Source organism: Nicotiana tabacum, chromosome 18, assembly GCF_000715075.1.
Source record: "Nicotiana tabacum cultivar K326 chromosome 18, ASM71507v2, whole genome shotgun sequence".
In the NCBI taxonomy this organism is placed as follows: Eukaryota; Viridiplantae; Streptophyta; class Magnoliopsida; order Solanales; family Solanaceae; genus Nicotiana; species Nicotiana tabacum.
In genome coordinates this window covers 5675046-5693104 of record NC_134097.1, presented here as the reverse complement: position 1 = coordinate 5693104, position 18059 = coordinate 5675046, and the positions used below count along the sequence as shown (strand labels likewise).

The window sequence follows — 18059 nt, the reverse complement described above, 5'->3', positions numbered from 1 at the left end:
TAGTTAAATTAGGCTTGAAATGGCTAAAATAAAAATTTAAGTTTGCAGGTTTGACCGGGGAGTTGACTTTTTATTATCGGGGCTGGAATCCGATTCTGAAAAATTGGAATACCTCCATTATATCATTTATGACTTGTGTGCAAAATTTGAGATCAATCGGGCTTGATTTGATAGGTTTCGGCATCGATCGTAGACGTTGGAATTTCCTTAATTTTAATAGGCTTGAATTGGAGTACGATTTGTATTTTTGATATCGTTTGATGTGATTTGAGGGTCCGACTGAGTTCGTATCGTATTATAGAACTTGTTGGTACATTCGGGCGGGGTCCCGACTCGCTCGAATGAGTTTTGGGGTGAGTTTTGAGTGAGTCCGAGCATTTTGGCACTCTGATGATGTTCTGGAACTTTTGGAAGTGCGGGGGCACATTTTTGAGTGTTGAGGCAAAGGAAAAAGTGCGGACCGCACAATTCTGCCCGCGGCCGCACAAAATTTGCTCGCGGTCGCGCTCCCGTGGAGTTCTGCAGGTTCGATATTCTGACTTCAGAGGCTTATATCTTTTAATATACACTGAATTTGGAGATGATTCAAAAACGAAAGTTGTAGCCCTTAGAATCTAGTTTCCAGAAAGAAAATTATTATTTGGACATTTGTAGATAAAGTTATGGTCAATCTACTGAAACCTGGTAGTGTAGAGCTGCAGAAGTGCGGCCGCACAATTTTGAGTGCGAACTCAGCATCGTGGGATTTTCAAGAAAATCATCGGGGGTAAGTGATTCTAACTCAGATTTGGTTAATATACATGAAAATATCATTATTTTCATTATTTAATTAGTATTTTGAGACGAAAATTTGGGGAAATTTTACAAAAATAAAAATTCAAGATTTGGAGGATGATTTGTTATCAGAATTTGGTAAATTTGGTATGGTTGAAATCGTATCGGAATGGGTGTTCGGATTTCGTAAAAATTCTGTTGGGTTCCGATAGGCGAGCCCCGCGTTGACTTTGGTTGGCTTTTTAGAATGAATTTGTAAGTCAACATTTTATTATCCAGAATTGTTTCTGATGAATTTTAATGAAATTATACAATTAATTTGGATAGATTTGAGCTGTCCGGAGGTCAATTTAAGCATGAAAGCTATTTTGGAATATCAGCCTAACTTGAAAAAGGTAAGTATCTTGCCTAACCTTGTGTGGGGAAAGTTCCCCTAGGCATTGAATCCTATGTAAAAATTGTGTGATTGGAAAACCATGTACGCGAGGTGACGAGTACATACTTGGTTTATATGTGTAAACTATATCGGGTAAACATTCGTAGACACCTTATGTATTAAATTAGAATAATGTGCAAACTATATCGGTTAAAAACTAATCCTTGATTTGTCATGCTTCATTCTTTGTTTGCTGAGTTTGCAATTATATGATAATTTGGTGTGATTGCGACTTGGAATTTTATATGAATTTCATGTGTTTGTTGATTTGATATTTCCTGAAAATAATTATATTATGAATTTCTCCGTATGCAAATAATTAAATAAATAAGTTTAAATTGAGGTATTAATATATTTATCAAAATTTTGGACTAAAGAAGGTGTCGTCTTATGCTGAGTTAATTTTCCTTGTTATTGTTTTTAAGGTTTTATATATGTTGTGTGGAGCCTTGGGCTGTTTTTGAGAAATTTATTGATTTTACTATATCATTAGAATTGGTTGTGGTCATTGGAAAAATTATGATATGAATTGATTGTGTTGTGTTGTCGTGATAATATTCCGTGTAAATTATTGTATGATTTGAGTTATTATTATTAAGGTATAAGGGTGACATTTCACTGTTGATATTATATGGGTATAAGGGTAGCATTTCACTGTGGTTATGTGGGTTGAGATATTGTCTGGACGGAGTGATAAGGGTGGCTATTATATGGAGCGATAAGGGTGTCTATAGGAGCGATAAGGGTGGCTAGTGATATTGTCAAGGCGGAGGGATAAAGGACGCAAGTATAGTAGTGATAAGGGTGGCTATAGAAGAGATAAGGGTGGTTATTGTCAGGGATGATATGTGTTGATGCGGAGTTATTGTGATGGTAATTTTTATGTGATGATGTGGGGTTATTACGTTGATAATTTTCATGTGATATTGTAATTTTTCTTGTATTTATTTTTATATCTTGTGCAACTTGTCTTATTGCTTCGGTAAACATGATAATAGTCTGATCTATGTTAAAATTTGGAGCCTGTGGCTATTTCCAAGAGGATTATGTTATATGGGATCGCGTTTCACGCCGCAACAGGTATGATTAATGTTATATGGGATCGGGTTGCATGCCGCAACAGATATGAAATGTGGGCACGAGGTGCCGGGGAAAATATGATGATGATATTGGCACGTGAGTTGTCTATGCGGTTGTGATAGAGATATTGTCCCGAGATGCCGTGAAAATATGAAAGTGGGCTTAGACCCATATTTTATGATTATGAGATGAGGTGTCACAAGGTGACTTTTATTTGAAAGGATTATATTCAAAATATTATTTGAAATAATTATATTCGAAAGACATTTATTTGAAAGAATTATATTTGAAGGATATTATTTGAAAGAATTATATTCGAAAGATATTTGTGTGAAAGAATTATATTTGAAAGATATTTAATTGAAAGAAGAATATTCGAAATATATTTATTGGAAAGGATTACATTCTAGAGATTTCTATTGATAAACTTATAGATGAAAGATATATATTTTGAAGGACTTGAGTATTGGTTGTACTTGTGTTCATTACCTGTTTGATCAATACTAATGGAGTTCTTGATGCCTTGAAGTTTACATCACTAGTTGATTATTGTTGCTATCACTGCTATTTATTTTCTATTATTATTTTTATCCTATATTGCACGGGTTATTATACTAGTGAGTGTCTTGACTGTACCTCGTCACTACTCCACCGAGGTTAGTCTTGATACTTACTGGGTACCGACTATGGTATACTCAATTCTACACTTCTGCATATTTTTGTGCAGAACCAGGTATTGGAGATATCGGATTCGGACAGAAATTAGAGTGTGATCGCAAGGATTTAAGGTAGGGCTGCTTGGTCATCGCAATCCCTTGAAATCTTTCCATTTTTATTGTAATATCCACTCTTATTCGAACAGTATTGTATATTCGATCCTTGGGATCACTGCATGTACTCAGTTAGAGTTCGTGACTCAGTATTACCAGTCTTTGGAGGTTGTTAATTAATTCCGCTGTTGGTTTCAATTATCTTATAAAAAGAAAATATGGCTCGAAATGTAATTGTAATTGGCTTATCTAGTCTTAGATACTAAGTCCCATTACGACGCCTGTGGTAGAATTTTGGGTCCTGACAGTACTGAATCTAGGTTACTCGTGAATTAGATCTCTTGGTTGCACTAATATTTTTCCATTTTCCTAGTTGTTGCAGACTTGCAGTGTTTGAGCATTTGGACTCAAAGTTTATCAAATCCAAGTGAAAATTACTTATCTTTAAGTTTATAGTAAAATCCATCTCAAATATTTCCTCCTCTCGTTCTCCTAAACTCAAATTTTTGAATTGTTTTTAGCTAAGTCCCGAAAATAGAACTTAAAATAACCCTTCCAGTGATACAATTTGCAAACGCGACCCAGCCTTCGCATTCGCGAAACACAAAATTGCCATAGCCCGTAATCCATTATCGCGCACCCGACAGGAGTCACGCGATCGCTAAGGCCTTTGTCTCACCTTCATCGCGAACGCGACCAGCTCCTCCGCGAACGCGAAGGCTAAGGACCCAGCCCCTTCCGTGAATGCAACTCCGATTCCCCTTCGGGAACGCGAAGGCCACACTTTCAGGCCACACTCCCTTCTTCGCGAACATGCTACGGGTGGTCCGAAACTCACCTGGGACCCGTTCAATCGAGCAACAAATTCATAAACACTAGCTGGAACTATCCAAGGCATCTAGACACATACGAAATCACCACATCTAAGAATCAAGGGCCAAAATCAACAGCGGGGCTACTAACATCCTATAGATATACACCTACTATATCTCAAAGGTTAACTTCTTGTTATATATTCTGGGACGTGAGGGGCTAGGGATCGTTGAAAAAAAGATGGTTTTGTAGTTAATCTTTTAAACAATACCCATTTTATTTGATCTAGTTTGCCGATGCGTTTTAAGCTTTTGTGTCTGGTAATATGGGTCTTAAGATGGGTCACACGGGCGCCAACTAAGTTGGTTTATTTTGTATTTACCCTTTTGTCCCAAAAAATACAATAGTGACTAAATAATATATGTGCAACTTGACATCTCTTTTCAAGAATATCCAAATGGTCCTAAAAAGACAACCTTATCTGTTTCAACAATGGCAGAATGAGCCCTATTACAAAGGGTTTGCCAATAGACACGTTTTTAACATTCAAGTAAAAAAATTGTTCTTGTTAACACACCTACTATAGTACTATGGTGACAAATTTTGGAGTCCAGTAAATGCTCTATAAATATCAGGACGAAGCAAAAGGGAGTAGAGCCAACTAAAAAGATATAAAGAGCGAGCATCATATCATATATAGCAATACAAGAAAGATGGTGAGTTATTCTTCTCGTTGATATATTCTTACTCTTTCTTTCTTACGTAACAACTGATCAAGTGTTAATATATTGTATTTAATCAGCAAGGCCAGTGGATAGCCGCAAGAGACCTTTCAATTACATGGGTGGACAATCCTCAGTACTGGACATGGAAAACTGTTGATCCTAAGTCTGTCTCTCTCTAACTATCTCTCTCTAAATTTCATTAAAATGAGAAATATATTTTAATCCGATCTCAACATTTTGTACTACAGTATTGAAGTGGCGGAGCTTCGTAGGGTAGCTTGGCTTGACATTTATGGAAAGATCGAGACAAAAAATCTTATTCGAAAGACTAGTTATGCTGTATATTTAGTGTTCAAGTTAACAGATAACCCTCGTGAACTTGAACGAGCCACAGCATCGCTAAGATTTGTGAACGAAGTGGCGGAGGGCGCTGGCATTGAGGGTACCACTGTTTTCATCTCAAAGAAAAAGGAATTACCAGGAGAACTTGGCCGGTTCCCACATCTCCGAAGTGATGGCTGGTTAGAAATCAAGCTTGGTGAGTTTTTCAACAACTTAGGAGAGGATGGTGAAGTCGAAATGAGGTTGATGGAAATCAATAACGGCACTTGGAAATCAGGCATCATCGTTAAGGGCTTCGACATTCGTCCTAACTAATTGGATAGATCTCTACCCAGTGGCCTTTATGTTTTCTGTTTTGCATCTTTGTTGTGTTTGTCTTTATCATTTTCTAATAAAATCACTCTTTCTCTATGATAAGAGTGAGCTTGTTGTAAGTGCATGTGATATTATTTATGATCCATCTTTATTACCTTATTCTGAATTATAATAAAATATTTTACGATTTCTACTACTTAGATAATTGGTGTACTCTTGGATCAATAAAAGGCAAGAATATTATAAAATAAAAGAGGGAAACGCAAATTAAAAATGTTTGTCATGTGTCTTACTACAATAAGAAAATAACTATAAGCTTCAAATTCTGGCTCTATCCATACGTTCTTACATTGTGAAAATGAGTTCACAACTCGTATAATGTAACTGAACTTCAAATTTAACAAAATAAATAAATAAATTGAACCACACTTTTTTATTCAACACCCCTTGCAATTTCACCACAACAAAAGAGGCTTTTAGCGGCAATAAAAATCAGTTTTAGTGGCAACAATAATGGTCGCTAAAACAAAATAAACAACAATGATAACATAGAAGGAGACTTCACGGTTGCAGACGTTGTGCAACTATACCTCAAGTCTTCTCAACTAGTAAAATCTGGCCAATCTCACTCAGCGTTATTGGGACCTATTCCGGTATCTGCGCAAGAAGTTCAGAGTGTAGTATGAGTACAACCGATCATATGTAGTCTATAAATGCCAAGCCTAACCTTGACGAAGTAGTGGCGCGGCTAAGGCGAGCAACTTAGAATAACTTGTACACAACAAGAATAACAAGAAAATAGGACATGGAAGTAAAACAGCTAACTCATGAAAACGAAATCGAAATATAACTACCAAAGAGCCTAGAATAACAAGCCTCGTAACCTCGTTACAATACCGAGGCAAATCCAACAATCACAAACAAGTACCACATATACAATCCTTTCCGGCGTGCAACCCTATCCCACCATATCTTCATCTGTCAATATCATAATCCGTCCTTATTCTACCATTTAAATTCATTATCTTTCAATTTCCGTTGCGGCGTGCAACCCGCTCCCCAAATCATTTCAATCAACATAAACAATTCAATAACTAAATTTACAAGAATTTCTACATCAAGGGGTAAATTTATAACGCAATAAGGAACCATATAATAAATCAAGAATCTCAACATCTCGAAGTCTCAACTTTACCAATTCGTCGGTATCTATTAACTATACCACTCATGCAATGGAATTCATATTTATAGAATGCAACAAATATTACAAAACCATAAGGCAAGTAAAGCATGTGACAATTTAGGTATGCAAGTAAAGCAAGTAGAGGCAAGTAGCAACTAAGCATGAAGTCATGGAAGGGACATACAATTTAATACAAGAGTAATTAAATGACAAGTAACAATTACTACATAGAAGTGTCACGACCCCAAATTCAACTAGCCGTGATGTCACCTAATCCAACCCGTTAGGTAAGCTAATTTACAAATATCCGATTCAATTAATATTTAACTGAATCTAATACACTCTCCAATGACTGGTAGTACAATTCATGAGCTTCTAAGATTAGAATTTACAAAGCATGTGTGAAATAAAAATACGTCATCTGTTTGAAATATACATGAACAGATTAAAATTCTAAAGCTATCATGAACAAGAGACAGCTATGACTGGAACGCAGGTACATCTTCAGATCCAGCTCCCGCCATGTACAGTAGCATCAACATCCAAAATCTGAACGGAAGGTGCAAATGAGTAGTACGAGTACAATCTACCCCATGTACTCAATAAATAACAAACCTAACCTTAGGTTGAAAGTAGTGACGAGTTGGGACAGGGGTCACAGTCCAACTCTAATAACTAATAACATCTCATAACAATACAATTTAAAGCAACACAAGTAATAACTCAATAATAAAATGCCCAGCTTGTACAAAATTCCGGGAAAATAATAATTTTCTTTTCAATATAACAGTAAAACTCTAATCATTTGCCAAAAGTCACCGAAAATATGAGTAAGTCTGAAACGTGTAATATTTCACAAAAACTTTAACGACATATAAGAAATCATATTATTAGATGACATGAGGAAAAATACTTCTCTATGCCTATATATCAAGTATGCATGTCTAATGCAATGCAGCATAATGATAAACTCATGTACTCACACTCTGAGAGTACTTAATCTCACAGTACTGTATATAGCCAATCAGCCTAGGGAAGATCCATCACAAATATATATACAAAGTAACTTACATTCATTCTCTCAGTACTGTACAAGGCCAATCCAGCCCAGGGAACTCCATCCCAAATATAAATAAATAAGACAACTCCATGCCCAGAGAACTCCATCCCAAATATAAATAAATATGTCAACTCCATGCCAAGGGAACTCCATCCCAAATATAAATAAATAAGGCAACTTCATTCTGAGGGAACTCCATCCCAAATATAATATCCATTGCGCGCACTGTGGGGGATTGTAGTGACTGTTAATTATTATTCGAACAGTATTGTATATTCAATCCTTGAGATCATTTCATGTATTCAGTTAGAGTTCATGACCCAGTATTACCAGTCTTGGGAGGTTGTTATAATTATTTCCGTTGTTGGTTTCGATTATCTATATAAAACAAATGGATTGATATGTTATTAAAATCGGCTTACATAGTCTTAGAGACTAAGTGTCATCACGATGCCTGTGGTGGAATTTTGGGTGGTGACAGTAATATTGCGAATCACGAGTGAGATTAGTGTCATGAGGTTAAACTTGGGGTGCACTCTCTCAAAATTTCAAGAAGTTAGAGATTATTTAAACCTTGGTAGTTGCAATACTAGTGAAGTTTCCCTTTAATAACAACACTTTTGTTATTTGACATTTAGACTGGAAAATCAGTCATAAGTCGACACAGGATTAAAAAAAATAGATACCTAATAGATGCCATAACACACACCTCAAACAAAATCCAAACAAAAAATGTACAAAACAATGTACAGACCTTAATTTGAGGTTGCCGTTTTCCTTTTTAAGTTGCAATTCAAGTTGCTTATCAACAATATAGCCACCATAAAAATACATGAAATCTCGAACCAAAATGACGCAAAAATACTATTCTTAAGACGAAGATAAGTATTAAAACCTGAATTTGACTAAAATATTTATAACGCACGAAAGCATTTGCCCAACTTATCATACATAATGCATGAAATACATGCGTTATGCAAATTTTTCATAAAATTCAAATGAAAATCGACTTTCTACCGTCATCGCAAGTAGAAGCACTTAATTGTATGTTATTACAAGTTTAAAGATAAATTGATCAACTTCGAATAACAAAAAAATAAATTTAATGCGTTCAAACAATAAGACAAAAATTAATTCTTGTGAAAGACGATTGGTCCAAATGGTCCCAAATGTACACCGTAGTCTATTTCCAGACGGCATAACCAAATAAGGGTCCGTTTATACTCAACAAACTCGTTTTTTTCATTCAAGAGCAAGAGCATTAACTCACTCTTGTTATGTCAATATCTCTCTATTGAGTGCACGTATATTTTTCATATCTAGACTATCCTAAATATTTATTTTAATTTAAAAAATTAATGGGTTCAAATGAACTCCTAGTCTATTATAAACTTTGTCTGCCGCTGATATTTGTATAAATTTTTGTGATTTCTAATTGTATGTTTATGTGTCGTGTCAAAACAATGAGTGGATTGTTCAATTACAAAACAAAGCAAAATGACTTTTTAAACTAATTTCCATTAGCCCAGTGACCTTATGAGAAATCAACTCTGTTAAAACTGCTCTTTGCTTCGGTCCGATGAAGGATGACTAACCAAAGAAATTCACATTTCGGGAAGATTATCTAAATTATATATGTGTACTGAATATAGGTTACTCGTGAATTAGATCTCTTGGTTGCATTAGTATTTTTACATTTTCCAAGTTGTTGGAGACTTGCAGTGTTTGAGCATTTGGACTCAAAGTTTATCAAATTCAAGTGAAAATTACTTATCTCCAAGATTATAGTAAAATCCATCTTAAAAATTTCTCCTCTCGTTCTCCTAAACTCAAATTTTGGAATTTTATTTAGCTAAGTCTCGAAATAGAACTTAAAATAACCCTTCCAGTGAAACAATTTGCAAACGCGACCCAGCCTTCGCATTCGCGAAACACAAAACTGCCATAGCCCGTAATCCATTATCGCGCACCCGACAGGAGTCACGCGATCGCTAAGGCCTTTGTCTCGCCTTCATCGCGAACGCGACCAGCTCCTCCGCGAACGCGAAGGCTAAGGACCCAGCCCCTTCCGTGAATGCAACTCCGATTCCCCTTCGGGAACGCGAAGGCCACACTTTCAGGCCACACTCCCTTCTTCGCGAACATGCTACGGGTGGTCCGAAACTCACCTGGGACCCGTTCAATCGAGCAACAAATTCATAAACACTAGCTGGAACTATCCAAGGCATCTAGACACATACGAAATCACCACATCTAAGAATCAAGGGCCAAAATCAACAGCGGGGCTACTAACATCCTATAGATATACACCTACTATATCTCAAAGGTTAACTTCTTGTTATATATTCTGGGACGTGAGGGGCTAGGGATCGTTGAAAAAAAGATGGTTTTGTAGTTAATCTTTTAAACAATACCCATTTTATTTGATCTAGTTTGCCGATGCGTTTTAAGCTTTTGTGTCTGGTAATATGGGTCTTAAGATGGGTCACACGGGCGCCAACTAAGTTGGTTTATTTTGTATTTACCCTTTTGTCCCAAAAAATACAATAGTGACTAAATAATATATGTGCAACTTGACATCTCTTTTCAAGAATATCCAAATGGTCCTAAAAAGACAACCTTATCTGTTTCAACAATGGCAGAATGAGCCCTATTACAAAGGGTTTGCCAATAGACACGTTTTTAACATTCAAGTAAAAAAATTGTTCTTGTTAACACACCTACTATAGTACTATGGTGACAAATTTTGGAGTCCAGTAAATGCTCTATAAATATCAGGACGAAGCAAAAGGGAGTAGAGCCAACTAAAAAGATATAAAGAGCGAGCATCATATCATATATAGCAATACAAGAAAGATGGTGAGTTATTCTTCTCGTTGATATATTCTTACTCTTTCTTTCTTACGTAACAACTGATCAAGTGTTAATATATTGTATTTAATCAGCAAGGCCAGTGGATAGCCGCAAGAGACCTTTCAATTACATGGGTGGACAATCCTCAGTACTGGACATGGAAAACTGTTGATCCTAAGTCTGTCTCTCTCTAACTATCTCTCTCTAAATTTCATTAAAATGAGAAATATATTTTAATCCGATCTCAACATTTTGTACTACAGTATTGAAGTGGCGGAGCTTCGTAGGGTAGCTTGGCTTGACATTTATGGAAAGATCGAGACAAAAAATCTTATTCGAAAGACTAGTTATGCTGTATATTTAGTGTTCAAGTTAACAGATAACCCTCGTGAACTTGAACGAGCCACAGCATCGCTAAGATTTGTGAACGAAGTGGCGGAGGGCGCTGGCATTGAGGGTACCACTGTTTTCATCTCAAAGAAAAAGGAATTACCAGGAGAACTTGGCCGGTTCCCACATCTCCGAAGTGATGGCTGGTTAGAAATCAAGCTTGGTGAGTTTTTCAACAACTTAGGAGAGGATGGTGAAGTCGAAATGAGGTTGATGGAAATCAATAACGGCACTTGGAAATCAGGCATCATCGTTAAGGGCTTCGACATTCGTCCTAACTAATTGGATAGATCTCTACCCAGTGGCCTTTATGTTTTCTGTTTTGCATCTTTGTTGTGTTTGTCTTTATCATTTTCTAATAAAATCACTCTTTCTCTATGATAAGAGTGAGCTTGTTGTAAGTGCATGTGATATTATTTATGATCCATCTTTATTACCTTATTCTGAATTATAATAAAATATTTTACGATTTCTACTACTTAGATAATTGGTGTACTCTTGGATCAATAAAAGGCAAGAATATTATAAAATAAAAGAGGGAAACGCAAATTAAAAATGTTTGTCATGTGTCTTACTACAATAAGAAAATAACTATAAGCTTCAAATTCTGGCTCTATCCATACGTTCTTACATTGTGAAAATGAGTTCACAACTCGTATATAATGTAAACTGAACTTCAAATTTAACAAAATAAATAAATAAATTGAACCACACTTTTTTATTCAACACCCCTTGCAATTTCACCACAACAAAAGAGGCTTTTAGCGGCAATAAAAATCAGTTTTAGTGGCAACAATAATGGTCGCTAAAACAAAATAAACAACAATGATAACATAGAAGGAGACTTCACGGTTGCAGACGTTGTGCAACTATACCTCAAGTCTTCTCAACTAGTAAAATCTGGCCAATCTCACTCAGCGTTATTGGGACCTATTCCGGTATCTGCGCAAGAAGTTCAGAGTGTAGTATGAGTACAACCGATCATATGTAGTCTATAAATGCCAAGCCTAACCTTGACGAAGTAGTGGCGCGGCTAAGGCGAGCAACTTAGAATAACTTGTACACAACAAGAATAACAAGAAAATAGGACATGGAAGTAAAACAGCTAACTCATGAAAACGAAATCGAAATATAACTACCAAAGAGCCTAGAATAACAAGCCTCGTAACCTCGTTACAATACCGAGGCAAATCCAACAATCACAAACAAGTACCACATATACAATCCTTTCCGGCGTGCAACCCTATCCCACCATATCTTCATCTGTCAATATCATAATCCGTCCTTATTCTACCATTTAAATTCATTATCTTTCAATTTCCGTTGCGGCGTGCAACCCGCTCCCCAAATCATTTCAATCAACATAAACAATTCAATAACTAAATTTACAAGAATTTCTACATCAAGGGGTAAATTTATAACGCAATAAGGAACCATATAATAAATCAAGAATCTCAACATCTCGAAGTCTCAACTTTACCAATTCGTCGGTATCTATTAACTATACCACTCATGCAATGGAATTCATATTTATAGAATGCAACAAATATTACAAAACCATAAGGCAAGTAAAGCATGTGACAATTTAGGTATGCAAGTAAAGCAAGTAGAGGCAAGTAGCAACTAAGCATGAAGTCATGGAAGGGACATACAATTTAATACAAGAGTAATTAAATGACAAGTAACAATTACTACATAGAAGTGTCACGACCCCAAATTCAACTAGCCGTGATGTCACCTAATCCAACCCGTTAGGTAAGCTAATTTACAAATATCCGATTCAATTAATATTTAACTGAATCTAATACACTCTCCAATGACTGGTAGTACAATTCATGAGCTTCTAAGATTAGAATTTACAAAGCATGTGTGAAATAAAAATACGTCATCTGTTTGAAATATACATGAACAGATTAAAATTCTAAAGCTATCATGAACAAGAGACAGCTATGACTGGAACGCAGGTACATCTTCAGATCCAGCTCCCGCCATGTACAGTAGCATCAACATCCAAAATCTGAACGGAAGGTGCAAATGAGTAGTACGAGTACAATCTACCCCATGTACTCAATAAATAACAAACCTAACCTTAGGTTGAAAGTAGTGACGAGTTGGGACAGGGGTCACAGTCCAACTCTAATAACTAATAACATCTCATAACAATACAATTTAAAGCAACACAAGTAATAACTCAATAATAAAATGCCCAGCTTGTACAAAATTCCGGGAAAATAATAATTTTCTTTTCAATATAACAGTAAAACTCTAATCATTTGCCAAAAGTCACCGAAAATATGAGTAAGTCTGAAACGTGTAATATTTCACAAAAACTTTAACGACATATAAGAAATCATATTATTAGATGACATGAGGAAAAATACTTCTCTATGCCTATATATCAAGTATGCATGTCTAATGCAATGCAGCATAATGATAAACTCATGTACTCACACTCTGAGAGTACTTAATCTCACAGTACTGTATATAGCCAATCAGCCTAGGGAAGATCCATCACAAATATATATACAAAGTAACTTACATTCATTCTCTCAGTACTGTACAAGGCCAATCCAGCCCAGGGAACTCCATCCCAAATATAAATAAATAAGACAACTCCATGCCCAGAGAACTCCATCCCAAATATAAATAAATATGTCAACTCCATGCCAAGGGAACTCCATCCCAAATATAAATAAATAAGGCAACTTCATTCTGAGGGAACTCCATCCCAAATATAATATCCATTGCGCGCACTGTGGGGGATTGTAGTGACTGTTAATTATTATTCGAACAGTATTGTATATTCAATCCTTGAGATCATTTCATGTATTCAGTTAGAGTTCATGACCCAGTATTACCAGTCTTGGGAGGTTGTTATAATTATTTCCGTTGTTGGTTTCGATTATCTATATAAAACAAATGGATTGATATGTTATTAAAATCGGCTTACATAGTCTTAGAGACTAAGTGTCATCACGATGCCTGTGGTGGAATTTTGGGTGGTGACAGTAATATTGCGAATCACGAGTGAGATTAGTGTCATGAGGTTAAACTTGGGGTGCACTCTCTCAAAATTTCAAGAAGTTAGAGATTATTTAAACCTTGGTAGTTGCAATACTAGTGAAGTTTCCCTTTAATAACAACACTTTTGTTATTTGACATTTAGACTGGAAAATCAGTCATAAGTCGACACAGGATTAAAAAAAATAGATACCTAATAGATGCCATAACACACACCTCAAACAAAATCCAAACAAAAAATGTACAAAACAATGTACAGACCTTAATTTGAGGTTGCCGTTTTCCTTTTTAAGTTGCAATTCAAGTTGCTTATCAACAATATAGCCACCATAAAAATACATGAAATCTCGAACCAAAATGACGCAAAAATACTATTCTTAAGACGAAGATAAGTATTAAAACCTGAATTTGACTAAAATATTTATAACGCACGAAAGCATTTGCCCAACTTATCATACATAATGCATGAAATACATGCGTTATGCAAACTTTTCATAAAATTCAAATGAAAATCGACTTTCTACCGTCATCGCAAGTAGAAGCACTTAATTGTATGTTATTACAAGTTTAAAGATAAATTGCTCAACTTCGAATAACAAAAAAATAAATTTAATGCGTTCAAACAATACGACAAAAATTAATTCTTGTGAAAGACGATTGGTCCAAATGGTCCCAAATGTACACCGTAGTCTATTTCCAGACGGCATAACCAAATAAGGGTCCGTTTATACTCAACAAACTCGTTTTTTTCATTCAAGAGCAAGAGCATTAACTCACTCTTGTTATGTCAATATCTCTCTATTGAGTGCACGTATATTTTTCATATCTAGACTATCCTAAATATTTATTTTAATTTAAAAAATTAATGGGTTCAAATGAACTCCTAGTCTATTATAAACTTTGTCTGCCGCTGATATTTGTATAAATTTTTGTGATTTCTAATTGTATGTTTATGTGTCGTGTCAAAACAATGAGTGGATTGTTCAATTACAAAACAAAGCAAAATGACTTTTTAAACTAATTTCCATTAGCCCAGTGACCTTATGAGAAATCAACTCTGTTAAAACTGCTCTTTGCTTCGGTCCGATGAAGGATGACTAACCAAAGAAATTCACATTTCGGGAAGATTATCTAAATTATATATGTGTACTGAATATAGGTTACTCGTGAATTAGATCTCTTGGTTGCATTAGTATTTTTACATTTTCCAAGTTGTTGGAGACTTGCAGTGTTTGAGCATTTGGACTCAAAGTTTATCAAATTCAAGTGAAAATTACTTATCTCCAAGATTATAGTAAAATCCATCTTAAAAATTTCTCCTCTCGTTCTCCTAAACTCAAATTTTGGAATTTTATTTAGCTAAGTCTCGAAATAGAACTTAAAATAACCCTTCCAGTGAAACAATTTGCAAACGCGACCCAGCCTTCGCATTCGCGAAACACAAAACTGCCATAGCCCGTAATCCATTATCGCGCACCCGACAGGAGTCACGCGATCGCTAAGGCCTTTGTCTCGCCTTCATCGCGAACGCGACCAGCTCCTCCGCGAACGCGAAGGCTAAGGACCCAGCCCCTTCCGTGAATGCAACTCCGATTCCCCTTCGGGAACGCGAAGGCCACACTTTCAGGCCACACTCCCTTCTTCGCGAACATGCTACGGGTGGTCCGAAACTCACCTGGGACCCGTTCAATCGCATAATTAAAAAATTAAGTTAGAAAAGTGGACCGGATATGGACCTATGTGTAAACGACCTCGGATTTGAATTTTGATAATTCTAATAGCTCCGTATGGTAATTTTGGGCTTAGGAGCGTGTCCAAAATATTATTTGGAGGTCCGTAGAGTAATTAGGCTTGAAATGCCGAAAGTTTAATTTTTGAGAAGTTTGATCAGGGGTTGACTTTTTGATATCGGGGTCGGAATCCGATTCTGAAAATTGGAATACCTCTATTATGTCATTTATGACTTGTATATAAAATTTAAGGTCAATCGGACGTGATTTGGTAGGTTCCGGAGTCGTTTGTAGAATTAGAAATTTCAAAGTTCATTAGGCTTGAATTGGGGTGTAATTCATGGTTTTAACGTTGTTTGAGGTGATTTGAGGGTTCAACTAAGTCCGTATGATATTTTAGGACTTGTTGGTATATTTGCTTGAGGTCCCGAGGGGCTCGGGTGAGTTTCATATGGTTAAAGAGTTGGATATTGGACTTGAAACTCTGCTGGAATTTTTCTGATACACCATCTGGTTTCCTTCATCGCGTTCGCGAGTGGAGTCTCGCGTTCGCGAAGAGGAACTGAGAGGCTAACAATATTTTCTCTTAGCGTTCGCGAATAGAAGCATGTGTTCGCGAAGGGTAGACTGGGTGTGCATCGCGAACGTGAGAGGTGTTACACGTTTGAGAAGAAGAGAGGAAGCAGCGGAAGACCACAGACAATTGGAGTACGCGTTCGCGTATGGGGGTGTCGCGTTCGCGTAGTGAGGGGGAAACGAAGCATCGCGTTCGTGATGGGTTGAACGCGTTCGTATAGAAGGCATTGAGGCAGAGGCATTTTGTGCTTCGCGAATGCGAGGGTGATGTCGCGTTCGCGAAGGAGGAATTTGGACGGGAGTTATTTTGTGTTTCGCAAATGCGATGCACTGACCATGTTCACGAAGAAGAAAAGTCTGGGCAGTGAGTTTAAGTTCTGAAAATGGGACTTCATCCAGTTTTCAGTTTTTGACGATTTGGAGCTCAGATTTGAGGCGATTTGGGTGATTTTCAGAGGAAACAATGGGGTAAGTGTTCTTAACTCAATATTGTGTAAATTACCCGAATCCATGGTTGTTTTTAACATTTAATTGGTGAATAGAGTTGGGAAAATTTGAAAACCTTCTTGGTTTAAATTGAAGATTTGAGGGTCGAGTTAGGGTCGGATTTTGGTAAAATTAGTATGGTTAGACTCGTGGTTGAATGAGCTTCCAGATTTTGTAACTTTTGTCGAGTTCCGAGGCAATTTTTGAGCTAAATTTTGGATTTTTATTTAAAATCATTATTATCTTGTGGAATTAATTCCAATGAATTTTATTGACTTAAACGAATTATTTATGAGATTCGAGGCGTTTGGAGATCAATTCACAAGGAAAGGACATTGGAGAATAAGAATTTAGCGGTTTGAGGTAAGTAATGATTGTAAATCTAGTCCTAAGGGTATGAAACCCCAGATTTCGTATCATTCTACTATTTTGAAGTGACGTACATGCTAGGTGACGGTCGTGTGGACGTGCACTGTGGGAGATTTGTGACTTGGTCCATCCCGTAGTAGTTGTAAAGTTGCATACTTTGTTGAAACCATTTGATACTTATATGCTTTAGAAAGAATTTCTGTAAATTAGGCTGAATGCCATGTTTGGGCCTTGCGCCAATGCTGTTTGGACCCTTAGGGGCTGTTTCTTACCATCCTCTCATTGTTTTCGATTGAAAATCTATACTCAATCATGTTTATACTTGTTTACCGCATTACTCAGTTTTATGACTCTATTTTGATGAATATAAATGTTTTGGGCCGAATGCCCTATTTTACTGAGATGCCCGAGTGGCTTGAGAGGTTTATGACTGAGTGAGGCCGAGGGCCTGATTTGTGAGGATGAGTATGGATCGGAGCTGCCTGCCTACAACATATTTTATTATTATGGCACGTGAGTTGTTCGTGCAGCACGTGAGTTGTCCGGGCAGATTATAGCGCTTGGGTTGAAGGAGCCCCTCCGGAGTCTGTACACACCCCCCAGTGAGCGCAGGTACCTACTGAGTGCGAGTGCCGAGTGCCGAAGGCTGAGTGACTGGAAGGCATGAGTGATTGTGAGGTATGCCCAAGTGGCAAGAGTGATTGTGAGGTATGCCCGAGTGACATCAGTGACTGTGAGGTTTGCCCGAGGAGCTGTTTATGATTTCATCATTCTTTGCTCACCTTTGCATTGAGCCTCTGTTTGAAAAACTATTGGAAAAATACTTTTAAATGATTTTTACTAGAACCGGGTTTAGACGAGATGATTCGATTCAAACACTAATTTTTAAAGCATGTTGTACTTTACTGAGATTTCATGATATAAACGTTATATGCTTTATTGCTCATCACTACTGCTCAGTCTTTATTTATTATTGTTACTTACTGAGTTAGTGTACTCACGTTACTCCCTGCACCTTGTGTGCAGATTCAGGTGCAGCTGGACATGGTAGCAGTTATTGAGTGTTCTGGTTGCAGAGTTTTCTTGAAGATAGCAAGGTAGCTGTTTGGCTATCACAGCCCCTGCTCTTCTCCCTC

General features: G+C 36.7%; 2 protein-coding genes across 2 annotated transcripts; both read left to right on the top strand.

Moving 5' to 3' along the window:
• The first annotated feature begins 4421 nt into the window (after nt 1-4421).
• On the top strand, nt 4422-5451 carry LOC107785604 (putative F-box protein PP2-B12). Its single transcript, XM_016606947.2, has 3 exons — nt 4422-4589; nt 4676-4761; nt 4847-5451. The coding sequence occupies exons 1-3, from the start codon at nt 4587-4589 to the stop codon at nt 5253-5255; spliced, it is 498 nt and encodes a 165-aa protein (XP_016462433.1). The 5' UTR covers nt 4422-4586; the 3' UTR covers nt 5256-5451.
• A 4738-nt stretch (nt 5452-10189) lies between these two features.
• On the top strand, nt 10190-11219 carry LOC107785603 (putative F-box protein PP2-B12). The gene is made up of 3 exons (XM_016606946.2): nt 10190-10357; nt 10444-10529; nt 10615-11219. The coding sequence occupies exons 1-3, from the start codon at nt 10355-10357 to the stop codon at nt 11021-11023; spliced, it is 498 nt and encodes a 165-aa protein (XP_016462432.2). The 5' UTR covers nt 10190-10354; the 3' UTR covers nt 11024-11219.
• The last annotated feature ends 6840 nt before the right edge of the window (nt 11220-18059 follow it).

Coding starts and splice junctions, on each gene's coding strand:
- LOC107785604 (XM_016606947.2), top strand. Junction 4,762..4,846: donor TGGAAAACTGTTGATCCTAA/GTCTGTCTCTCT, acceptor TTTGTACTACAG/TATTGAAGTGGCGGAGCTTC.
- LOC107785603 (XM_016606946.2), top strand. Junction 10,530..10,614: donor TGGAAAACTGTTGATCCTAA/GTCTGTCTCTCT, acceptor TTTGTACTACAG/TATTGAAGTGGCGGAGCTTC.